The sequence below is a fragment of the Diadema setosum genome, chromosome 1 (genome assembly GCF_964275005.1).
Source record: "Diadema setosum chromosome 1, eeDiaSeto1, whole genome shotgun sequence".
NCBI classification, from domain to species: Eukaryota; Metazoa; Echinodermata; class Echinoidea; order Diadematoida; family Diadematidae; genus Diadema; species Diadema setosum.
In genome coordinates this window covers 20814279-20841428 of record NC_092685.1, presented here as the reverse complement: position 1 = coordinate 20841428, position 27150 = coordinate 20814279, and the positions used below count along the sequence as shown (strand labels likewise).

Sequence of the window (27150 nt, the reverse complement as noted above, 5' to 3'; positions counted from 1 at the left end):
TAAACCCCAAGAACAATGTGGATTGAGTGAAAGCAGCAACATTAGTAGAACACATCAGTGAAAGTTTGAAGAAAATCGGACAATCGATGCAAAAGTTATGAATTTTTAAAGTTTTGATGTTGGAACTGCTGGATGAGGAGACTACTAGAGGTTATGACGTATGAGTGGACTACAATATCAAGAAAATATAAAGAAAATACTACAAAAATCCATTTTTCATGAAAATTACAAATTCCATCAACTTGATATTGACATATGTTAAGGGTAGCAATTATTCCCCCTGCTTTCTGAAAGCGGTTGGTCCACTGCTCTTTCATAATTCTAGAAAAGTGAATTTTTGTTGAATATCCTTTATATTTTCTTTGTATTGTTGTCCACTCATACGTCATATCCTCTAGTAGTCTCCTCATCCAGCGGTTCCAACACCAAAACTTTAAAAATTCATAACTTTTGCATCGATTGTCCGATTTTTCTCAAACTTTCACTGATGTGTTCTACTAATATTACTGCTTTCACTCAATCCACATTGCTCTTTGGGTTTACCTTCCCTTTAATGTGGCTTTATGTGTAGCAGCTTGTGAGATGAGATAGTGATGTGATTAGATTTGTTTTTTGTGAAGTTCTCCACCATATAGCTTTTCTTTGGTAATGCATGTCTCATAGTGTAATTTTCTGTAGTGGAAATTGTGTGTAGTGGCTTGTCACAAGGAAATACTCCCAAACATATTCACTTTATAGGGAGACATGGCAAAAGTATTAGCAAAGCAAGCCTTAGAGTGTCTTGTTTTGTATGTGTTGCAGCAAGTTTATAGCTCATGATGATAGTAACAATAAGTCAAAATTACCCCTTTAATTTGCGTGTCATAGCAACTGTGTGACAGTTTAACAATTACAGTGAAGCAGTGTTATTATGCAATATGGTGCATTCATATGTTCATATGTAATTGTTTTGTTGTGTGTTTGCATAAGGAATAATATTGTAAATTACCTTAAGACAGAAGGAGCAGCTGGCTTATTTGTTCTATTGGAGAGAAAGAGAAAGAAAAATAGAAAGAGATGAGGGAAAGTTTGGTGGGGATTTCCCTTTTTGCATATGACTGCATAATTGGGTACCCTGCAATCCACTAATAATTGTAAACCTATGTCCGTGTTTTTTTGTTATGTGTGGGCTTTGTGAGTGTGTTTTGTATTTTGTGATCGTTGTGAACTGTACCGCAGCAGGGTAATTCATGCAATGTGTTGCTTTGATTCATGCATGAACTGCCACATGTTTGTTTGGGAACACCCAAGTGCGTTTTTTGTCTGTCAGAAAGCAGTGTTGTCCATGTATCTGCCTCGTGCCTTATGGTCTTTCCAACTTTTGTCTGTACACATTAGATTGGGAAACAGTGGAAAAGAGTACAGATGTTTCTAGTGAGTTCCCAGAATTTTGGCAATCAGTTCTGACAGTGTGCATGAATCAGAAATACAACGCATTCCATGGATGCCCTCTGCGTTCTGATGTTGAATGTCACGTGCATGACAATTTTTTTTTTTTTCATTTGATATTGAGGAAACTTTGCCTTGTGAAGGCATCTGTTGATGTCATGTTGGATGTGAAAGTCTTTTACTTTATGGGTATTACTTATTGAATGATTTTTTCTTTGTTTATCAGTGTAATCATTCTTCTTTTATCACATATGAAAGAGACAATAAATACAAATGAACACAACACAGGTGTACATTCCACATCAAGATATACTTGTCATTGCTAATGTGCCTTTCATTAAAGACATGTGCAGCACATCTTGCATAAACTGTAATGAGTTAGCATTTGGTGATAAAGCTATATTTCTTGAACTTCACATTTATTCTTTTTTAAGTTCTGAATGTTTCTGTTTGCAAGGTAACTGCCTTTTCTTCAGGGAATGTTTGTGTTTTTCTTTCTAGACCAAGTTCTCATAAAAGTTATGTTCAAGGGAAAACAAAATGATCTTGACTCCTTTCAAACAGCTCATTTCAAGTGGTCAGTTTCACTTTTACTTTCATTTTTTATTTTTGTTTGCATGTGCAAGTGCTTGAATTGCTTGTTCCAGTACAGGATGATGAGCTTCTGTGGATCGATAGGTCGCAGGTTGTGTTGAGCTCATTCTTTTGTATGTTTATTGCAACTTACAGAGACCCACGATGGTGTCCAGGACATGGCTTGCGACACCTTTATCAAGATCGCGCAGAAGTGCCGGCGCCACTTTGTGCAGGTACAGGTCGGTGAAGTGATGCCATTTGTGGAAGAGATCTTGAACAACATCAACACCATCATCTGTGACCTTCAACCCCAGCAGGTGAGGGACAGGGAGCATGTCCACTGCTTAATAGTATCTTTTAAGGGTTGTAATTAAGCTAAAGAAGATAGAAGAGAAAAGAAGGGACATTGAATGGGCAGATTTTAACAAGAACTGAGAGCAAGGAAGTGTGTGAAAGTATATTGTGGTTGTCTAACCCAAGAACTGAGGCATTATGATAGAGAGCAACCCTTGATTCTCTCACAACAGGTGCACACATTCTATGAGGCAGTAGGCTACATGATCAGTGCCCAGTCAGAAAGCATGGTCCAGGAGCATCTGATTGAGAAGTACATGCTGCTGCCCAACCAAGTCTGGGATAACATCATCCAGCAAGCTACAAAGGTAAGGATGAAGGCAACCTCCACTCCAGGTTCCCTCTCCCAGCCTTTCTGTGGGGTTTTGTGTGTGTATGAGTTTTTTGATGACTGGTGTCAGGTTCCAAGTGATGGTAGCTATGTGACAAATAGGAGCAGTGATGAAATATGAAATGATCATGAATTTGAGAAAATTTTATTCTTTCGTAGAAAAGGAATTTTGGAATCACCAAATGAAATTAATTATGGATATGGACATCACTGGCGTATCATTCCATTTTTTTTTTTTTTTTTTTTTTGGTCTTTGCACCAACTATGGAAGGAGTGCCATTATTTGAATACTGGATCCACCATTTACTTTGCGAATTTGGATTTGTGGAGCAATTTTCACGTGTGGTTGAATTGGCAAGCAAGCACCACATTGCTGGAATGAAAAAGGATAAGTTAACGATTTTTCACCTCAGAGATGATGCACAATGCATTTGTGTTGGTGGAGGCAATATCTTGGCGAGTTCTTTATGTTGCGAATATTTATTGACTGACGAAATTCCCGAATATGCAACATTGTCAATTATGCAACATATGCAGTGCCTGCAACAGAGGGGCACAAGAAGCTTTCAGGCATTGATGTTATTATTCAAAATAACTATGGAAACATGCTCACAATTTGGAAGCTTGCTGTGCAGATGGTGCCTCTGATAAGTTCAATTTGTTAACCGCCTTGCCCCTCGATATTTCATCTCAGTTGTTGTCGGGGAATTATGGCGAAATCATCTGCAGCTAATATAAGGCAAGGAAAGAAATAAAGATAGAGTCAAAAGGAGCAAGTTTTGCAGTGAATGTGTGGCAGGTTTGTTGTATCTTAGGGGTAAATGGAGACATTGAATGATTTCCCTATTCATGACTACAAATTCTGTCATGTTCATCTTGTTTCCTAAACATATGTGCAGAATGTTGACAAACTTCAAGACCATGACGTTGTCAAACAGCTTGGAAGTATTCTAAAGACAAATGTGAGGGCCTGTAAAGCCATCGGACATCCGTTTGTGATCCAGGTAAGCGTCACCCAAAATTATTATTTACTATTATTCAGTCCTCTGTCATTATCCTTCTCTGTTCTGAGTCTGTATATCCAATACCACTCTCCCCCTCTCCTGCTATTTTTTTTCCAAATGTCTTTGCCCCAAGGGATTCTTGACGCATCACTGTAATTGCATTCAATGTTGAACCACTAGAATCATACATGACATAGGAACTTCTATATAATAATAATAATAATAATAATAGTGTATACTTTTATAGCGCAACAGTCCATCAAAAGATGCTCATGGCGCTTTTAGTCTTAAGGTTAGGAGAAGAAAGAAAGAAAGAAGAGAGAGGGAGAGAGAAAAGGAATTATGTGACATATTCACTTTTGTTTTGTTTCCTACAACATGTTAAACAGTAAATATGCTGTTGATATTCAAAATTATGAGGTATTTCTCACTCCTCCACTCATTATGATTTGATAGTGTTTCGAAATTTTTCTCACATATTTGTCTAAAATCACTCGAAAGCAAAACGAGATCACTCTGGTGTTTAGGAGATTTGCCCAGTTTTAAGAGAGCCTCCACGTGAAAATTGAATTATTTATGTGTGCTTCTTCCACCGATTTCTGTTGTGTAGCTGGGAAGAATATACCTGGATATGCTGAACGTGTACAAGTGCATGAGTGAGAACATCTCGGGGGCGATCCAGCAGAACGGCGTACAGGTCACCAAGCAGCCGGTCATAAGGAGCATGAGGACGGTCAAGAAAGAGACCCTGAAGCTCATCTCTGGCTGGGTCAGCAGGTCAACGGACCCTGCCATGGTGAGTGTCTTTGTCTCTCAATACACTTTGTTCTCTTCATTTCGGTTACCCCTTTCCAGTCGGATGTGCATTAGAAGAAGATAGAAAAACAGTCTTTGTTTTGAGAGGTGCCACTTTCTACACTCTGGCAACCCAAACTCAGGATAGAAAGTCTGAACTTGATCAAGCATGGTATTGTATGTTTGGTGTACATTCGTTGTCCTTGTAAACTTACTGTTTAACAGTTCATATGTAGGATATAAAGTACTGGTAACATTCATGATAAATCGTGACACACCCAGTGCCCTCATCTTGTGTGAAGGGTGTCAAGAGGTTTGATGGCCTCCCGCTGGCCACATTTATTTTAGAAATTGTGTTAAGATGAGGTCGAGTCTCAAGCAAGAAGGTTTTTTGTTGTTGTTTTTTTTCCATCATTGTCATAGTCCTAGAAGCTATCGTATTAAAGAATTATTCATCATATTTTACGTTTTTCACCCTTCCGTGCTGAAAGAAAACAAGTGGATGCAACAGTGACATAGTGTGCTTCTGGTTTGATGTCTTCTATGTATTTAATTGTTTTTATGAGCAAATGTTGACAGGGATTGTGTATTTTATGCCCTCCAGGTCTGTGAGAATTTCATCCCACCATTGCTGGAAGCCGTGCTGATTGACTATAGGAATAATGTCCCCGACTCCAGGGAACCAGAAGTTCTCAGTACCATGGCAACCATTGTCAACAAGCTGGAGGTGAGGAAGTATGGTCTCTCATGGCGTGTGTCACAGTGAAGGGATGTGTTAGCCTTTCTCTTCACTTCAAATTATCGCTGAAATTTATGGGGGGGGGGATGCTCAGAATGTATGTAAGTCTATTTACATTTCGTGCAATGCTTTGAGTACCAATTAGATTGATTAAAGTCTGTGTAAGTGCATTGAAAATTGTACAGATACAGTACAATGGCCTTACTCAGGAATCCCCATAACGAATTGTGTACTGCTGTATCATTGATCTCTGTGTAAGTACACACTAAGCCGAAGAATCTTGACTGGCTGTAGTCAACCATTACCAAAGAGTACGCTTTAGATGCATGTTTGTGCTAACGGGAGATCTTTGGGGTTTTTGAATGTGCACCGGAGGACAGCGAATAATCGGACCACCTCTGAATCCCTATGCCTCTGGTCTTTTTAACCCATTGAGAAGGCTTGGGCAGGTGTCTATGGGAAAGGTGTATTAAAGCAAAATCAGCCCATCCTCAATGGGCTAATACATGGATGATAACCCCAAAGAGTTCTGCTCGACAATTGAATTGACAGTGAGTGTGTCATTGGGGAGAGAACTGTGCATCTAGCCTTTTGTACTACTTTCTTTTCTTCGCTGACTTTCCTCCACCAGGGGGCCATCACAGCCGAGATCCCGCAGATCTTCGACGCCGTCTTCGAGTGCACCCTCGAGATGATCAACAAGGACTTTGAGGAGTTCCCGGAGCACAGGACCAACTTCTTCCTGCTCCTGCAGGCTGTCAGCAGCCACTGCTTCCCCGCCCTGCTCAAGATATCCGCCGTCCAGTTCAAGCTGGTGCTCAACTCCATTGTCTGGGCCGTGAAGCACACGATGAGGAATGTGGCAGACACAGGTTTGACAAACCTCTATTATTGTTTGTTTGATTGTTTATGTGTTTATGTGTTTTTGTGTCTGCTTATGTTGCCGAGTGAATTTCATTGTGATTCCACCCATCAAAATTTACCGAGTATCGGCAAAACGTAGAAAAGCCATGCAGTACCACTGCATTATATAAATGAATAAAACTCAAAATGGCTGATAGAAATCAAGTAAAGATTTGGTGTTTTTTTTGCTTTTTTTTTTTTACACAGAGATTCTGTGTTTGATCTGGATTTATCATGCCATTCACTTAATTAAGAAAAAAAAAAAGAACAGAGGAAAGAGGACAAAATCAAAGGTAGTGATCAGTTTTATCTTATAAAAGGCCCAATCCATGTAAATCTGATTAATTACAACTGATCTCCACCTCGAAAAAAAAAAGAAAAAAAAAAGTAGAAAAATGAATGCAATATGATGGAAAGGGTCCTTCCTGAGTTCCATAATATATGTTCATGCCCTGCACTGAAAACTAATGTAAAAAAAAATTAAAAAGATTCTGCATGACATCAACACAAAAGTTTAGTGTAACAAAATGTTTTTCATGTGTCATATGTGTTCTTCACCAGGTTTATCCATTCTGTATGGGCTGTTACAAAACGTGTGGCAGGACAGCTCGGTGGCCCAAAGCTTCTACCAGACATACTACACGGACATCCTACAACATGTCCTCTCCGTGGTAACAGACACGTCGCACACTGCAGGTGAGAGGTCCCGCCAGCTGTCGAGGTCCTCCTGGGATATATGAGTCAGGGCCATGTTGTGTCGCCGCCAATGAGAGTGTCACGCCACAAGAAACTTGGCGGAGAAAATTAAATCAGCTGACTCAGTGGCAGCATCCGTTGCATGCCCACAATATGATCTCGGGGGTAGTGGAAGGAGGGGAAATGTGTCTAGGAATGCCATTGTACGATATCAAGGCATGCTAAACAGTAATGAAAACTGTTAATTTTCCATTGAAAAGAAAAAAAAAATGTGAACAGACAGGCTCCACATGTAGGGTTAGAACCTGCTGGATCCCAGAGTTTTTTAGGAGTCTCTATGGTCTTGGTCTGTTGTTGTGATTATGTCAGATTCAATGTGTGAAAGGTTGAGGTCAACATCCAGTATTTTTCAGTGTCATGCGTACTTTGTGTTAGGAGTATGCCTTTCACACAGAAATTGTACATCCCTGATCAACATGCTGTTCAGTTCACCGTATGAAATTTGCCAGCATCTAGATACTGTCATTGCTTCTTTTAAGACTTCCTTTTTCTTGTTGTTGAAAAGTTGCATTTAATTGCCAACCTGTTCAAAATCTTGTTCCATAGGCCTGACCCTGCACGCGACCATCCTCGCCTACATGTTCAGCATTGTGGAAAACAATAAGATCACCAAGCCACTGAATGCCTCCCAGGGAGAGCGAACAAATGAGCTGTATATCAAGGATTTCACCGCCGGCCTTCTCAAGGCAGCCTTCCCCCACCTGCAGGCGTGAGTAACATTAACCCTCACCCCCCAGGGATGAAAGTCAGTTTAAAGTATGTCTCATTACTGATTGTGCAGATTAAATGTCCTTATAAGTTGCATACAAGTGGCAGATTCATTGAAAAACATTATGTGATTCATCGCCAAATAGAGATAACAAAAGATGAAATGACACGAGTTGGTTCTTTTATTTTTATCCTGCATAAAAGTGAGAAGTAAAAGGATGTGGGGGTATTGGTTAGGGGGAAAGGAGATAAGCAGTGCATGTGAACATACGGGTCCCTATGTGACAACTGGATAAGAAATAAACAGACTGAGAGTAAAAGAAGAAAAGAAAAGGAGATGCCTTAGTAGTATTACTGAACCTTTAATGTTGTTGTGCTGTGCTGGAGACAGCTCAATGAAATGATATGGTTTTGAAATATCATATATGGTGGAGGGGTTTGAGCAATCTGCTGTTAGAATCCCTGTGAAATTTTGTTTTTAATATCGTCGCTGGGGTGACAAGACCTTGTATCTCAAATTTTGGTGAAAATGACTTTTTTGCATTAGTGGTCAAATAATCGGTTAAGTGATGTCCTGTCCAAATCCCAGCTGTCTTACCCAAAAAATGAAGCCACCACAGCATGTCAAAGGAACGGCTATCCCATTCAGTATAGTGCTTTGGCCACCATATTTTTTGGCTCTCCTGAACATTTGACATTTTTGAGATACAAGGTCTTGTCGCCCCAGCGACGTTACGTTCCTTCATACAGAAAGAGGCTCAAACATTTGCAGTTAGGTCATTTGAGTGATATACAGCAAAACATTCATATATTTGTGCTAATTCAAGCAGTGCTCATCTGTCATGAGGGAGACATTTCACAGGAGGTAGAAATGGCTTGACAGTAAGCAGAGAAGTGTTTTTCTCTCTCGACTTTAGTAGGTTCATGCTATAATGTCTGCGGTATGAAGGTGTGAAATTAGAAGGAAATAAATTTGGTTGAACGAATAAAAAAGTGAATGTTTCCAATGTATCAGAAGTTTATGTTGTGAAAATATTTCAGACCAGAGATCTTTTCACCACCTCTGATTCTACAGACCTCAGATCAAGCTGTTTGTGACAGGCCTCTTCAGCTTAAACCAGGACATTCCTGCTTTCAAGGAACATCTGAGGGACTTTCTGGTCCAGATAAAGGTAAGGTGTTTCAGTGTATGTCTTCTTTGCTGGCAGTTGAACTCCATGCATTGCAGTTTTGTCAATGTGAACATTTGAATTATTTGAAGGGTCAAATTTCCACCAAGACTGTAAGGTTGGTTGCTAATGCTGCACGAAAATGAGTGTATCCTTCAGAGGGATCATAGATCCAGAGCATGATCTGTATCACTATTCGAAAGTAATAACATGTTCCTTGTACTGCAAGGGACCTATCCTGAAATTGTCATCAAAATCAATTCATAACCTTGCAACAAAAAACAAAACAAACAAAACAGATGCCAGCAATAGCATAACCTTGATGGAGGTGATGGGAGATTCTGTGTGAGATACACAGCCATTTTTCTTTTCTCCATTGTGGTGTCACATAATGAATGGCACACATTTATATCCCACCCACACACTGTGTGTATGGGGGTATGTAGGAATCACTCTGTTTTTAAAGGGACTGTACGATTCTGGTCGAGTTGAGGATTGAGCATTTAATGTTTTGCGAGATATTAAGAAACCACTCTATGAGATGTCAAAGAGCATACAATTCTAAGGGGAATTAAAATTGTATTTGATGAAAATCGGTTTTGAAATGACCGAGATATCCAAAAACAACGTGAAACAAAGAGATACAAATAAAAGACGTGGCCTGTCCCCTTCTATTATTATCATTTTTTTTTTTTATTACATCTCAGCCATTTGAAAACCAATTTTCATCAAATAGACATTGAAAACTTAAAATTACATGCTCTTTCATATTTCATAAGAGGTTTCTCATTATCTCACTTAGGAATGTTATAAACCTGAATCCTCCCCTCAACCAGTACTGTACAGTCCCTTTAATTTATATATATCACAAACAGTTCCTTTGTTTTTGATGAGATAGAGTAAAAACACCCCCCCCCCAAAAAAAAAAAACAAAAAAACAAAAAAAAAAGTGGGAGGGATAAAAGCAGAGGATGAAATGACACATAAGGTCTCCTAATAAGATAAAAACAATCAAATCCATTGTGTGATGTGATGTTATGAATAGTTTGACATAGTACCTTTAAAAAGTCGCTGTAGTTCAAGTGTAAATCGTCTACCTACTATCTCTCTCTCTTCCTTGTTGACTGTCAGGAGGTGGCTGGGGATGACACAAGCGACCTCTTCCTTGAAGAGAGGGAGGCAGACCTCAAGCACGCCGAGGAGGAAAAGAGGAAGATCCAGCTTTCCGTTCCAGGCATCATCAATCCCCACGACATGCCAGAGGAGATGCAGGATTAGAGGGTGTTAGTAACGTATCATCCCACCCTTGAGTGGCACTGGGAGACAGAGGGTGTCGCTTCAAGATGAGATGGAGGAGAAAAAAAAAAGACATTGCACTCAATGAAAGACGACTGCCAGGGACAAACTTGGGGTTTGTGCAAACTTGTATGCCAGAGACTTTGTTGAACATTTTTGACTCGTCGGAAACTGGCGAGGAGATGTTATGGAATGAAAGAGAGATGGCATCTCATAGCAGAAGGAGGCGAGCTTCAGGGAGGACCCTGCCAGCTGGAATCCCTGCGGGAGTCTCCAAAGATAAACTGTCGTGGGAGGATTTGAAGAGAGAAAGAGAGAGAGAGAGAGAGCGGAAAGAGAAGAGATTTGAAGAGAGTCCCATGTGACAACACCCATTTCAAGTATTGCTCTCTGGCAGCACATTCTGCTTTAGAGGATGTGGAGGATTGTTTTTGGAGGGAAGAGCCTCGCCAGTGGAGACGTGGCAGAGCATGTGCTTTTTTTTCCCCCCAGTGAAAATCAATGCATGAATGAGTAAAGAATTCATCCAGACTGTCTCTGTATACATAGATGGGTGACAGCATGATTTTGTCACTTGGCGTATCTTTGCTTTGCTGCATTGAACATAATCAACACATAAAGTCAATTTTTGGCTGCATGATTGCCGTATTTGTCATCGGGGTTTGTTCACATCAGGGTTGTCACGGCACCAGGCATTGAAACTAGGTCAACATCTTTTGATGACATTTTGTACAGACACAAATGCAGAATCATACGATTTATCACTGGAATTTGAAGTTCATCAATTTATTGTTTTCACTTTTAGGATATGATAAACCATAACATATTTGTTGAGCGCTTATCACAATAATTGTCAGATTGCACTGGGGTGGGGGAGGGGATGACGCCGTACCTCCAGGATGCACTTGTATTGTTAATGTAAATCACAAGGAATGTGCAAGTATTAGATTGAACTCATCTCAGACGATTTGCAACGACTTACAAAGCTCAGGGTCAGTGCAAAGTTCTGCTGTTGCCAGTGTAGATGTATTTTTGTTGCCAAATTCTGTGGATGCGTAGCAGCAATTATTTCCAGTTTGCAGATCGAGAGCACTGCAGCTTTCGGAACGAAACCCAACTCTAAGAGTTGAGAAATGTAGGTTGATTATTTTTGAAGAGATGAAGGGGTATCGGTGTCATGATCACATCAGTCCAGTGATACGTTGATTCGAAAACAGATATATACTAAAGATTAAATAAGTAAAATCTAATGCTTGTCTTGCATCAAGAATATGTGTAATATTTACTCATCAAATAAGTCAGATGATGCTGAATATTGCTATCGGTTGATAAACCACTGGTGTCACTGCTGGTGTCAGTGGCATATATTTTCTTATCTTTATAAAGCAAAAGAGTCGGGCAGATTTGAGCCTCTCATACTGGGTCTGAACAAATTTGATTGAATTAAGTCATATGTATTCATTTTATATCTTGAGTTTTTTGTACAAAAATATGGCTGTCTGAGAACACTGAAATGTTATTATGGGTTTCATCAAGTGGATTTTATTTTCGAGCAATATTGTCAGTCCGTTTCCCCACTAAGATACAGTATTGTACAAGTAAAACAAAAAAAAAAGGAAATAAATAAAAATGTTGTTGTGTAGTGTAGTATTTGTAAACTTACAGATAGATACCCAACTGGAATGTTTTGTGAATAATATTATCCAGTATAGTACAGAGCCAGGATAGGCAGTCATCCCTCTCGCAAAAAAATTTACCGTCTTAAATTCTGTAGAGTTCAGTTCGAAATTCTTCATTGCTGCTGTAGACATTCACAGCGAAGCAGTGTTTTTTTGTTTTGTTTTTTGGTGCTTTTTTTTTTCACTTATGTGTAGATGACTGTTGTGCCTCAGATGGTGTCAGTGTATTTATCTCATTTTTAGTTACTTCTGTTCATGGTTCTAGTCTCCTTTTAATGCAGTATGACATTCATAGATGTTTGAGAGTTGGCGGCACTCAAACCCACATGCACGAAGGGAGGTGCAAGGCCATTGCCGGGGTGCATTTTTCCTTCCCCCCTCCAAGATCAAGCATTTAGATTCTTTTCAGTGTATGGTAAATCCTCTTACATTGTACCTGTAGAAGAGTATATGCAGGCATCATCAAGCAAAGCAATCAATGCAACACTTTGTGACTTGAGTAAATTTTGAATTAATTTTGAATGAAACACACAGGTGTGTTTCAGTAACAGGAACATTGAATGTCTTGAGTGGTCTACTATCAAGGCCAAACTATAGTCACCACGTGACATTATCTTTAAAATCAATGCACACTTGTAAATTCCCTCTGGTAAGTAACCAAAAAGGTGTAAATAACTTTTGAAAGAAAGAAAAGATCTTTTCCAAAGCAGCTTGACATAATGGGGCATCCTCTAGTTTCTCACATGCTCAGTAGCATTCGAGTGACAGGTTGCTGGTTTGGTGGCTTTTTTTTGGAGGGGGGGGGGGGAGGGTGGAGAGAGGCATACAGTGCAAGATCTTGGGATGTCCTCATGAAGACCCAAATCACAAACATATTTGGTAGGCAATATGTGATGAAAGAGAGGTTTAATTCATTGGTTCTACGCCACCTCACCTGCAATGTAATGGAGAGAGGATTTTGACTGTATTCAAGCAGTATAGAAGGTAGAGCAGATCCATAATGACCACTCATTTCAGTCTGTAGCATGGGTAGGTTGATGACATTCTGTTGATGATTGTTTGATTCATGTGTGAGACTTTCGTTTTTGTACTTTCTGTCCATTTCTAACAGTCCCGTTATACTGTGTGCTTATAAGTATTGTGACAACTGAGTTTATATATCCTCGAATTGTGTGTGTAAATAAATGAGTAAGTATTTTAACTATTGATTTACCAGTACTGTCAGAAGTGTCGAGGTACTCTCAAAGTACCACACGTAGATCTTTCAGAAACAACCTTGTGCCAGGATTATGAAGATGCTTTCCCCCTTAGAATCCATTAGGAGTCCAAACATAGTTTCCCTTTTGTAAGGTATTCATTAACATGTGTGGATGCCTTCCACAGAATTTTGTCAGTCGGTCGTTTTGTTAGCTTTTCCTTCTGTGGTGTAGTTACCCATGGATATTTTCAACAAGTTTTACTTGGTTTAGATTTTCCCATAATGTTTTTGTATATATTGTCAGTTTGAATCCCGATGTGAGTTGTAGGAATTGCGACTCTGTACAGCCTGAAAGTTTATATTATTGGAACTCTTGGATGTTTATACTTTGGAAGTGAACTGCTTCAGCTGATATTGGGTGCTGCATTTTTGTTAGTCTGTGGATGAAAGCAAGATGACTGCTATCTGCAAAGTTGTCCTTCGTGGAATTGCTGTCATACATGCTTCTAGAGTTGATTAGATTACTTGATAATCATGAAAGAGCAAGTCAGTGAAATGGTGTAGGGATGTCGCTTCACAGAAGCAGGACTTGACCCACAATGAGAGCTGCCTAACAGCCCAGAATGGTTTGCTGCCCCCCCCCCCCAAAAAAAAACAACAACAACCCACACACACACACACACACACACTGGAAAAAGCTCGGAGGGATATACTGTAAATGTGGATATTTTCGCTCAAGTAATTTTTCATCCTCAGCTGGATAAGATGAATTTTGCGGGTTTTTAATTCTGCAAAATTCAGACATCATTTACTGTAACATTAACAATATAGCAAGCTTTTATTTTCACATTAGTTTCTGGTTGCATGAAATGCGTGGAAGTGTCCATGTTTACAGTAGATGTATGATTCGATAGACTCCCTCACGATGCGTTGTTTGCATCATTGGATAAGGTGTTACCTGTCGCAGATGGTCATTTCCCACACCAAGTCCTAAATGTCCGTGTATGGTGGAAGTTTTGAAAGAGACTACAACGTGTAAGAGTGTCTAATCATAGCTCTTATGCATCATTGTTTCTTCCTGTGCCTTCCTCATGAAATACAATTTAAATATTAACAGGCAAATTCTCATTAACATTTCCTTTTTCACAGGCAATTGAATCCCTTGACAATATGCAGCATCATATGTCATCAAGAATATAACCTCTTGCGGTCAATTAACCAAATCTTTCAAAGTGGGTCTATTTGCACACAATGCATACACAAAAGTGCAATGCTAATTACTGCGAGAAATTTGTACCAAGAGCAAGAACAGCACATTGTCCCAAAGGTTTAATTTCTCGAGAGCTACAGCTCTCTTAAAGGGGAAGGCTAGTAACTGATCAGTGGGAATCAGTGGAATTGCTGGGAGATGATTGTTCCAATCCTTATGGGATTTATTCAAGAGTTCATTGTATATCTATTGTTGTGTGAAAATGATTTGCTTCAGAACGGTCTCATATTCAAGTAATGTGCAGTTTAATGCTTCCAGGTTAGCGTCCCTGGTCAGTGACGGAGCATTAATCTGCACATTACTTGAATATGAGACCGTTCTGAAGCAAATCATTTTCACACAACAATAGATATACAATGTACTCTTGAATGAATCCCATAAGGATTGGAACAATCATCTCCCAGCATTTCCACTGATTCCCACTGATCAGTTACTAGCCTTCCCCTTTAAGCACACTGAATATGTGTATAGCTGGCTCAGATTGGCCGAGCTCAATGAATTCTAGGCCAGATTATTCACTAGTTGTAGTTTACCAAACAATAGTCTGACGGGGCACCTTGACAAGACGTATACGCAACACCCACAGTGCTGCCAAGACCAGAAGCGGGTGGTTCCAAACAGCATTGTATAGTCCTGTAATTTCATGTGAGGATGATATATGATACACAAGAATTAAAAAAAACAAAAACAAAACAGAACATGCCAGTGACGGTAAAACCATAGAGTAGGATATCCCTCCACGATTTGGTTGCTTTAAAGAGTTACAGACCCCCTTCCACCAAGACTGCAGAATAGAAAACATTGGCATTGATATGTAGACAGCAGCAAAAGGACATATTTTTGTGTTTTGTTTCCATAGTTGTGGTAGATTAAATTCACTCGCATGATTTGTATTGTTGCACATTGTTTCTCATTCAAATACGATGTAGAGTAAATTGCTTACAAGGCTACTGCGCAATTGCCAAAGTTTATATCACAAGTTGTACATATGTAAAGGACACCGTGCATTGAAAATGCTTTAGGCTTAGACATTCATCGTATTGTGATGGGCAAGGTACTCAACATGCTGTGTAACTATATTTTCTTTTCTACATGTGTCAGAATATTTTACTTTTGTACATGGAAGGCATTGTTTTGCAAGAGTTAGTGTAGTATTTTGATCAAATCTCAAAGGAAGATGTGAAGAGATTACTATAATGTATGTAAGACAAGGTGTTACCAATGTGTTTTGATGATTTATGGATAAATAATATTTTTGGTCTTGTAATGCTATTGTGATTATGATCTAAAAAAAAAAATGTCTGTCTATTCATGGAGTGAAAAGTTTCTTTGCCAGCTGTTTTGCTCAATTTTAGAGAAGATAAAATACCTTCAGTTGAAATCTTGTGTGGGCATTGCATGTGTTTCAGTTAAATGCTTGACACTATAAGGTTGTGAAGGCCACCGTTTCATTTTGCAAAATGTGTTCCTACATTTATGTAGAAAATCTGTGATGCAGAACTTGCTTAAAGGTTGCTACACGTTTTTAGTAGAATAACTAATGCAGATATTACTCATGAATGACGTGACAATTTTCAAACACAAAATGTGAATTTCTTGCAAATATTTTGTGAATGTGTATGTGCTGCCATATCTAACAGTGCAAAACAGGGGAAGGGAAATGGTCAACGGAAACTTAGTGGTTTACATACAGCTGTGACTTTCTAGGGAGTCAGCAATGCTTTGGAGAGTTCTATAGAGATAGTGAGAAAATAACTGCTGGTTTGCAAAGAGTGAGCCCACATGTGTACGCTGATTATGAATATGTTCCATTTGTATATTTTGTTATGCTTACCTTATTGCCTATGTTTGTACATGAATGAATGTTTGAGGAAATGTAAACAAATAAACAAAAAACTAAACAAACTAGATCTTGACCAGTGAGTGGACTGTTCCAGTTATTGTATCTTAGACCCAAGAAGAATGCTCCATTGTTGCCTATGTGGTTCAGTTGTTTGTGGTATTAACTTGCACTTGTGAATCAACATGTTTCATGCAGATACTTTAGAAGTATGGGTGTGTGTGTGTGTGTGCGTGCATCTCGTGCTTGCAGCTTCTTTATGTGCCGTTTGTTGCCTGTTTCGACCTGCAGTGTGAGCGAAATCTAAGGAAAAACAAAAATTTTTCCATTAGTACATGTACAGTGCACTCCTGTTATAACGAACACAGTTATAAGAAATTCCTGTTACATGTACAACGAAGTAAAAATTCAGGCCGCAACATTATCCACTCTATGTATTTCTATTGTTTATTTGTTCGGTTATAACGAAATTTCGATGTAACGAAAGAAAACTGCCCGTCCCGATGACTTCATTATAACGAGAGTCCACTGTACTAGCAAACAGTGATGATCGGTTGATCATTTATAATGACTGTTGACCAGGAACATTTTATGGCTGAAGTGATTAAGTTTCGGGTTGCAATAGGGATGTTTACCTACTTTATACGCCATATACAATGTACTGTATAAGCTGTTATTTTCGAGAGGGTTTAATTTTCGCAAATTTCGCGAATCACAGTTGGATCGCGAATTTAACAAGTGGAAATGCCTCCATGCGCTTTGTTGATAGAGCATTTACGTAAGCATCGGCGGCAATTCGCGAAAACAACATCTCGCGAAAATGTCTGTGACCTCGTCATTTGCGGAAATATCTGTATGCGAAAATATCAGCGTATACAGTATTTCACGAGTCTAAATTTTCGCGGATCGGGAATTCCCGACGATTTCGCAAGAGGTTAAATTCGCGATCGTGGAGTCCTGTACTGAACGGAGAAGTGTACACGCGTACGTCACATTCACATCGGGATCAAAGTCAATATTTTCGCGCGTCTTTAATTTCGCGAATACATGTAGCACCTGACTCGCGAAATTCGGGAAAATAAAAACCTCACGAAATATTCGGCGTATACAGTATGTTGCAACAAAACTTCTGAGTTTTGAAAATGCATTTGTTTTCCATGCATTTTTGCTTTCAAGGTTGTATTTACCCAACTCAAGCACTGAGCTAGGCTGTAAATCACAATATTTTCACGGCATGAAATTTTCGCGAATTGGAGGCGACTTCCTTTTTCACTGCATGAAATTTTCGCGAGTTGCCTCTAACATTCAGTGCATATAGTGTAGACAAGGACTTCCACATGCATTTTGATTTCACGAATCTTGGCTCTTGCAAAAATGGCAAAATTAAAATGCACGCAAACATTCCTCATTTTACAGTAATTGAACTGACTCCTACATCTCTGTGATGCTTACCACTTGAATTAAATATCTTCATAGTAACCATGAGAATCCATATTACTTCAGAGCCATCAATCAACTTTGTTGAGCACTCATGAATTGATTTCTTTTACGTGACCACTAATATGTGATAGCTATGTCAGCAGGGAGGTGATGGAGGAGTAGACACAAGAATCTTCATTGCACCCATGCTCTGTGCCACAGAGAAGTTAGTATGTTTAGTGATCCGATGCAATGCCGTACCAAGGAGGTTCTAGAGAATGGAGTCACAACTGTCTCATTTCCTTTACTAGATGTTCGATGCCGCCGCTCAGAAATATTTGAAGCATGTGCCAAACAGGATCTGCCACGCAGATAGGAAGACAATTGACTCGTGTCTCATTGCATAATCACCAACCACTTTCAAAGGAAGATATGTCTTTGTGATGGTAATTACTTTTCGCTATCCCTTCTTATAAAAGGTAGGTGGTACAGACACGAGGATGCACGAATAGAAATTGAGCAAAAAATGCTGAAATAAAAATGAAAATTATTCGACTGGGCACACCCGGGCACTAATCTGATATATCTATCAATAAAGAATTATACTTGAAGATTATTCCATATTCGTTTCATTTGTGGAAATTAAGCGGAAAAGTAATTAAAGCAGCTTTCCAGGATGGTACAGTTTTAAACATTTTGACATGATACAGCTCTGATTTACACTTTTGCACAAATTTCTGGACGGAATTGACTTTTGTTTTACATGCTTTATCATTACGTAAAAAATTCATTTCATTTGATAAATAAATAAGCAAAATATGGCCAACATTATGATAACGTTCAAAATGAATCTTCAGATTGCTCAGCAAGACGGCGGCTTGGAACATGATCATCAAAGGCATAAGTGCACCTGTGGAATTCTTTTGTACATCAATAGAAATCTGACAACTGTTTGAATAATTGCAGCCAGTTGGAACTCCAATGTATTAAACCTCCTTGGCCGTACTTTCATTTCAGCAACTTTCCAGTACTTGCGTGAAAAGTCCCAATGCAATGCAACACCAACACTCGATCAAACCAAGTTTGTCACTCCAATGTGCGAACCAAAAGGTGCTTCTTATAAAAAAAACTGTGTTTTATCAAGCTCTTGACTTACAAGCGATTTTCTACTTTCTTTTATCTTTGGCCTTTCTTTTCGGGCAGGTAAAATGTATGTTCTGGCAAGTGTTCTGCAACAATTTGAAAATCTGCTTGCCCGACTGGGCAAGTGATTTAAAATAATAAAAAAGTTATTCTTCATAATTCTTAAAATCAAGAACGTGTAGTTTGGTCCCCATGTCAAAGCTCTATCAAAGAGTGGCTTGGAGCATGGAACATTAAAGCCACTGGAATGCTGAACATTGAATTGTCACGCTATACAGGGAAACCCCGTTATAACGAGCTCGGATATAGCGAGATACCCCTTATAACGAGGAGATTCTACTGGTCCCATTTTCATGTGCACATATTGAAATAGTAGAAACGTGCATACGTTTATAACGAGGAACCGGTTATAACGAGGAAAAAATGGTGGTCCTACCAACCTCGTTATAACGGGGTTTCCCTGTACCATATGTCCCAAAAAAAATTACAACGGGACCTTCCGCAATGATATCTTTAAAAATAGTGAATCAATCTAAATACAAATTCAGGGTATGAAACTATAACTCATTGCCCACATATTAAAGAAAACTCCATTCGATTTGCTTCAGGGGTCAAAGAGAAACGAGGAATTTTGTAGAGGATGTCAGGAATCTCTTCCCTCCTAGTTCTGTCTATTGTATTCACACACAAGAGCATTGAAGTGCTACACTTGGAAGAATCAGACTCATGACATGCTTTACAACAATCCACATTTCTCTGTGACCGCTTAACCAAATTGAATGGGGTTTTCTGCAAAATAGAGCTAAGATGTTATTTTTTAAGACCCTGAAGTAGCATTTAGACCCTGAAGTAGCATTTAGACAGTTTAATCACATTGGGGGTTATCAATGCAAAAATCTGATTGCAATTTTTTTGGGGACATACTGTAGAACCTATGCATAAATCTGCACAAATTGGGAAGAGATTCCACTCCTTCGCTAACACCTCCCTGATGTAAACAACAAAAGACTCTTGGTCCCATTTGAAGGACTAGGCAATGAGCATGGTGATATACTCATAATAGTCGTAAAAATGTTTTCAGCATGGCCATTGGGGTGTAAATCATGGTGCAAGATGTACAAAGCAACAATGTAACTGTGTACATATTTTTTGTCTACAATTCAAACACTAATGCCACAACTGTATTTTGGAAATTTCACACTTTCACACTTGCTCACCACATGAATTTGTCGCGCAAGGTAAGTACGGAGACAGACGGCATATAAATAACATTGCAAGTATTGTAACACACAAACATTTTGTATTTAAATAATTCCACTTTTTTATCCACACAGTTAGAAATTCAGCAAATGCACTGAGATCACAATCTGAATGCATTAATTTCAATAAAAAAAAAAAAAGATATACATGTATGATAGCTTATTAAAAAAGACTTGTTTCATTTTCAAAGCTTTAAAATTATTAGCGGCTGATATCCTGCTCCCGTGGATGGCCTCTTACAATGTATATCAATGCTTTTCAGAGTTCTCATACATTACGTCACTCTCAGGGTGGTCCACAACTTGAAATTTGAGCATGATGCACGCTCAGAATCCTAGAATATTGCAGAAATGGGGTGCGCAAAGCGCACATCACAAGCACATAGTACACAATATTTCACAGCTTATCTCTCTTTGTGCTGCTTACATTCAATGTTGTCTCTCATGTTTTGCACACAAATACGTACCTGGTGGTTTTATGTTTCTAATGTTTTGCACTGTATGTTTTTCACATGTGTGAATACATTTTATTTTGAGCTTGTTGCACATTCTTAAGGATGTTACATAGCATATCGCTGGCTTTTGAGGATGTTTCACAAGATTTTGAGCATGTTGCAGCGACATGCTGAAACCCCTCATGGAGCACCCTGTCTCTGTTGTTTTCCAACAACCTTCACGGAAGAAAGCAATAGACAGAGGGGGGAAAAAATACAGAGGGAGAAAGAGATTACCTGATGCACTCACTAAAATCCATTTTAGACTGAGATATTCAATACTCCTACGAACCAGCATGTAGCAGTGGCATCTTTAATGACACTGTTACTTTTTAAGTGCCATGAGGGCCACTGTCACATTATGTATGTTAACAGTATGAAGCCTTTTATGATTGCTAATTATAATTTGTACGCATTGGTTCTCAAAGTGTTGCATGCACAATACGATTGCTGGTGGCAATGAGAGAATCAAGGCAGTTCTTCCATCAACTTGCACTGAAATGTCTTTTTCTGGCTGGCTTCAAGTGTTCCTGCAACTCTCCAATCCACATTTTCCTGCCCACGTCACCATCACTGCCATCCATCATCACCTGCTCACTGCATTCCTGTCCAGTACTGTCCGTGGAATGCCTTTCTTTTCCTTCAGACTCTCCACGTTGGTGCAATCCTGGCCAACAGACTCGGCTAGCTGCCGCTCCTCTCGCTCCTCGGCGATGCTCTTCACGTGGGCAGCTTGGGAATTGTCGCTACGGATTGTCCTCTCGATCGTGTAGCCCACAGCGCCAACGACCACGGCGAAGGGGAAGGTCACCCATGGTGCGTAGGTTCGCATACCCGCCAGGAGCACTTGCCACATGATGACCACAAGAGTGTGCCCAGTTGTTTGAGTTTTATTTTTTTTCCCCAGTGTCTGTGTTGCAGTAAATCGAGATGAAGTTTTACCGTATCCGTCTCTGTCTTCCAATATTCTGTGAAAAAAATTGAAGGTAAATATATATATATATATATATACAATGTATATATTTTTTAAATGTAGGATTTAGAGGGGGACCGATGATATTTTGGTGATAATGCAGTTTTGTATCCTGTCAAATATATCAAGTTCAGCTATATCATACTGCATCAAAGTTGCAAAATATCCTTAAATAAGTTCATATCTCTACATAAAATTGAACATTAGATCACAAGGAAGTGTTAACTTCAACTTTGATATACGATGGTGCTGTTCAAATATAGCTCAAAGCTATGTTTAAAAATTCTCTTTCAACCATCCGCAGCTCAGTGTGTTAATATCATACACAGCGTTGATGTCAAATATTGAAGTATTTTATAAAATTTTGTGAAACTTTGAAGCAGTTTGGTCCATTAACACCTGAGATGTTTGACTTGATATAAAAATGTTTAATAGCACCAGTTCTCACTGGCGCTGACTCATGCAACAACATTGTAACTCACATGATTTCTATATGTCAGGGTTTTCAAATGGAGTAAGGATCAAAGTTTGAAGTGTAAAATGTATTTGAAAGAAATGTACTTGACACCTAACAAGTTGAGCTGGCGTATCCCAACAGAGTGTGCTGCATGTAATGTAAACATGTGATAAGACCCCACAGCACAATTATGTTGATTTTGTGCGAATAATAATCACCTAACAAAGGAAGCTCATTTTATAATACAACGGGTTGCATAGGACCACTAGAATTTCCTTGCTGTTTAGGTTACTGTATACGCCAATATTTTCGCGTACAGATATTTTCGCGAATCACGGTATCAGTGGCATTTTCGCGTGTTCTTAAATTCGCGATTTTGTCATCAATTTGTACATAAGGTATGACGGGGTAATATTTTCGCGTGTCCTTAATTTTGCGATCAGCCCAAAGCTCGCGAAATTTGCGAAAATAACAGCTTATACAGTATCTCATTTTATTAGGCCATTTGCAACCGCACTGGTGACACCAACACGTTCATTACTGGTTACAGTGAACCGGGGTTAGGCCATTTACGGATAAACTCAAAAGATATTTTATAAAAGTAACAAGATCTGCAAAATTACTTTATTGTATCACTATCACAAATATCCCGAAATACCACCTCATTATAGCAAGGTATATTAGTTAACTGCGACCAGCCCAGCGAAGCGTTCAGTATATTAACTGTGTGAAGGAGCATCCCGGGTTAGGCGTGAGTGTACTCTCAGTGTCATATCACTCATAAGAAGCATTTCAACTTCCATCCAAGGTATCAAAGGAGAAATCATTAATTCCATCTGCCTGAAATCCACTTTCAGCCGTGCCCTTGGCTTGGGCCCTAGTCAATGAAACTCTAACTAAATTAAGTGCTACCATAATTTGAATTACTTGAATTACCTATGACGATGCCCAGTAAGTTGAAGACTTGAAGAGGGCCATTCAAAGGATTCAATCCTGAGCCTGAGGAGATCCATGTGGTGTATCCACGGGATAGTCAGTTTATGCAATCTGGATTGAATTTGTTATGTTTCTGCTTCCAGTGATCATTGAGCTTAGACTTGAAGCTGTTCACTGATGTTGCCTTGACAGCTTGTGCAAAAATGCTATTCCAAGTATTTACTCCTCTCTGACTGAAAGAGTTCAACCTTTTACTATTTCAACACCATCCGTTATACAACTTAAACTTATGATGTAACTTGATCATTGATAACAAAGAGAACAGCTGGATCAAAGTCTTCCATTACATACAAAATCTTGAACACTTGAATCATATCTGAACGTTCACGTCGTTACTCTTTAAGGATGGAATCCCCAAATACTCGAGTCAGTTAGGATATGACAATGATTTAACTTCAGATACCAACTTTGTTGCTCTCCTCTGAACTGATTCAAGCTTTTTCGCATCACGCTTTGAAAGTGCGACATCTTCAGAAATATCATTCACTTTTGTTAGGACAGTACCGGGCCCGGGCCTACAAGTACAACACTTCCCTGTGCTGTGGAACACCACTACGGACTGCCCTCGGCTCCATGAAGAGGCCTCAACATGGTCAATGGCCCTTTGTTTCCTATCAAAGAGAAAATCCTCAATCCAGCTCAACACATTCCCACCGATGCTGGGGTGTTTTAGCTTGAGGAGAAGCCTCCTAACGTTAATCCTATCCCTATCTAAAATGGCCATGGGCATGGCCATGGCATGGGGTACACGATCAAAATTGCAAAAGCATATATTATATTCAACATGTCATCTTTAAGAAATCTAGACGGTCTAGCCGCTAGTCTAGAGTGAGATCAAGTGATAATAATGATATACAACGCCAGCGCTGGCCACATATCAGCACACGGACCCCAATCGGATCGGGGTCATACGTGCCGAATGACCGCTCGACCGGCCGTCAGTCAGCGGCTCCAGGCCGCCATAGCCACGCGGTGGTGGCAGGGGCCCCAAGGGCCGGCCAGCAGGGGCAGGTCGGAGTTCGGTGACGCGGTGGCTGACTTCTTTCATCAAACACTGGTATAACTGTGTCGCTACGCGCTGCATGTACCCAATTCAACTAAGTTAGAAACTTTGAAAGTCTGACAATACATTACACCGATATATACTGCACATCTTTTTCATACTCACCAGAAAGTAGTAATTTGATTGATGATTTGTCAGACCGCAGTCTTGTCCCTCTCGTATACTACTTACTAGAGCAGCATGCAGCTAGCTTCTACCGGCACGCGCACGCGCGCGCGGCTAGGTACTAGGCTGCCGCCACGATCAGGTTGACGTTGCATATAACGTAACATGTAGTAACTCTTACGTAATGTTATACGTATGTATTACAGACGAGGATGATGATGATGATGATGATGATGATGATGATGATGATGATGATGATGATGATGACGATTATACTTATCAGAATTTCCATAATTTAGCACAAGAACTGGGGGTTTTTCATAAAGCTGTTCGTAAAATTACGAACAGCTTACGAGCGACAGGTGATCAGTTTGATGTGCTACTAACCAGAATTTCAATAATTCAGCACAAGAACTGATTACCAGTCGCTCGTAAGTCGTTCGTAACTTTACGAACAGCTTTATGAAACGCGGCCAGCCAGATCACCAGGCACTTGTAAGTCGTTCGTAACTTTACGAACAGCTTTATGAAACACCCCTTGCATTTGGATAGGCCTAGGTAAAAATGAAAACTGAAAATAAGAACAGGGCCTACATGGGAGACATCAAATTTCGTTGGCTACGAATAAGTAAGATTCCGCGAAGTAGTATGGGACCCGACGGATGAATGTAAGATGGAATAGATCAAGTAGGACCTAGGCCTATATAGGCTTATTTATATACCTATAAAATTATAGGCCTATGGATGGGTCTTCCAAAAGTTTGAACAACTAAAAGTTATTTATTGGTCTGAGACACGTGGTAACTAATCCTGTAGGATCTCGTTGCATGAAAAGTCAGAACACCAAAATGAAGTCTCTGGATACTAAATTCTGATTGGCTGATTCCTGACTTACTAATGATCCCTGACTTATGTTTTCATTATTATTTTAATGCAATAGGACACTGTTTGTGAAATCTATGTGGTTATTCCATTCTAAAATATGTTCAAACAACGAGGTGTTGTAGATCGTAATCATGGGATATATATGCCTTTAGGGTCTGTGCAAATTTATTCAAGCCTTCGACGGCGTTTCAGAGGAATGTTGAAATTCAGAGTGTAAGCAACTTGGTGGAACAGGAACAAATTCTTCGGATTTTTAATAGGAGAAAAAAAAATCTTGATTACCTTATAAGGATAAAAAGATGAAGTGACTGAATTGCAACTGATTTTACTGCGCTCTTGTCTAAGTTATTTATATCATCAATATTTGTTAAGTGAACAAGTTTCCAATCACGCCCATCAACATGGTTACGTCTTCCCAATACCAATAGTCATGATATCGTATGATCTTGAAAATTACAAATAAGAATCTTGTAGTATGAACAATTATTCTCTGAGGACGGTGATAAAGAAGCTCGTTTTCCCACCTGTATTGTATATACGCCATATTTCGCGACTCTAAATTTTCGCGAATCGGGAATTCCCGACGATTTCGCGAGTGGTTGAATTCGCGATCGTAGGAGTCCTGTACTGATGAACGGAGAATATTCTACATGCATTGCGTACGTCACATTCACATCTGGATCAGAGTCAATATTTCGCTGTCTTTAATTTCGCGAATAGCACCTGACTCCTTTAGCGGCGCGAAATTCGCGAAATATTCGGCGTATACAGTATTTCCTCTTTGATTGGCGTGTTGTAGGCTGGGAATAGATCCAAATCAAGGCCACTCACGTGCAGTGATTTTATATCAACTTTTTTTTTTTTTTTTTGGGGGGGGGGGGGGAATAAGAGAAAAAGTTTAGTGGTGTTTCGTGGTAAGTAATAGGTAACCTACTATTGCATCAGCATCGTGATTTTTTTTTTCTGCACTTGATTTAGGCCCTAATCAACTTGTCAGTGAGACGGTCTTTTTTGAGAACTATGCCTCTGTATTCAGTTCCAAGACTCGGAGTCTTATTCCTCCTGGCTTTCAAAAGGCTGGATCATCCTGTTAGGTACAGGGCATTAGAATGATATCATTTTGAATTCACTCATCTGCCTAATTATTATGTGAAACTGCGAACATTTTGGGCTTAAGTGCAGGGGCGGATCCAGGAATTCTGAAAAAGGGGGGCGTGACTAATATTTCTGGTGCCACTTCCGGGTTTCATTTCATGTTTTTTCTTTTTATTTCTTTTGTTTTTAACGAAAAATATAGGGGGGGGGGCGTGCGCCGGTTGCGCCCCTCTCTGGATCCGCCACTGTAAGTCACTACGAAATAGGTAAATTATTTAAAATCTTTACAGGCATACCCCAGTGTCTTGATCTTAGTAATAGGCCGGATAAGTTTTGTTGTGGCCGCTCGATTGATCCCTGGTTCGAAGACATTGACTTACATCAAGGTCATAATAATCAGGTAATATGCTAACATATTTCAATCTTATCATCGTAAATTTGTTGTCATGCAAAGCCGGCCCAGAAAAGTAGGGATAATTGACGTAGTCTATCTTCACCACCAGGACAATACTAATCTTGTACACTCTTGAGGATCTGACTATTGTTGTATTCGTATTCATTTGGAATACTAAGTATTAAAGGGAGGGTACAGTATTGGTGGAGATGAGAATTGAGCTTTTAACTTTTTGCAAGATAGCAAGAAAACACTTATGATATAGTACAGAGCATACCATTTTGAGAGGAATTCAAAGTTTATTTGATGAAAATCGGGTTTGGAATGACTAAAACATCCAAAAACAAAGTAAAACAAAGCGATCGTAATAAAGTGTGGGTTCCACACTTTATTAGAATCGCTCTTTTTTGGATATCTCAGCCATTTCAAAACTAATTTTCATCAAATAAACGTTGAATTCCTCGTAGAATTACATGCTCTTTCATATTTCATAAGAGGTTTCTCATTATCTCACCAAAAAATCATGGGGTTAGAAACCTAAAATTAGGTCTCAACCAAAACTGTACGATCCCTTTAAATAGGAGGAGGTCATAACACCAGGGCCCTGTCTTATAAAACTTGTGATAGAAATCAATCAATCAATCACAAGTCTTTATTAAGACGGGGCCCAGGAGGAGGAGGAGGAGGAGGAGGAGGAGGAGAATGTGGATGATGATGATAAACGCTGATTTATTATGTATCGTAGAGGGCGGTATACTCGACAGTGCCGAAACTGAGCTCCAAAACGTAAACAACTGCGTGCTGTCTTTTGAGGAGGAGGA

At 39.4% G+C, this 27150-nt stretch overlaps 2 protein-coding genes across 2 annotated transcripts in view; one reads left to right on the top strand and one right to left on the bottom strand.

Moving 5' to 3' along the window:
* Nucleotides 1-11878, top strand: part of LOC140234811 (exportin-1-like) — a 31407-nt gene extending 19529 nt beyond the window's left edge. Inside the window, exons 14-23 of the mRNA XM_072314852.1 lie at nt 2158-2321; nt 2532-2666; nt 3589-3693; nt 4304-4489; nt 5093-5215; nt 5859-6099; nt 6692-6826; nt 7433-7595; nt 8670-8766; nt 9895-11878. Coding sequence (XP_072170953.1) covers nt 2158-2321; nt 2532-2666; nt 3589-3693; nt 4304-4489; nt 5093-5215; nt 5859-6099; nt 6692-6826; nt 7433-7595; nt 8670-8766; nt 9895-10041 — 1496 coding nt within the window. The 3' untranslated portion in view covers nt 10042-11878. The remainder of the gene's footprint in view (nt 1-2157; nt 2322-2531; nt 2667-3588; nt 3694-4303; nt 4490-5092; nt 5216-5858; nt 6100-6691; nt 6827-7432; nt 7596-8669; nt 8767-9894) is intronic.
* Nucleotides 11879-19929: 8051 nt separating this feature from the next.
* On the bottom strand, nt 19930-24024 carry LOC140228195 (small integral membrane protein 12-like). The gene is made up of 2 exons (XM_072308480.1): nt 23956-24024; nt 19930-21329 (listed from the first exon to the last, which is right to left on the bottom strand). Exon 2 carries the CDS (start codon nt 21215-21217, stop codon nt 20948-20950), a length of 270 nt encoding a protein of 89 aa, XP_072164581.1. The 5' UTR covers nt 21218-21329; nt 23956-24024; the 3' UTR covers nt 19930-20947.
* Nucleotides 24025-27150: the final 3126 nt, after the last annotated feature.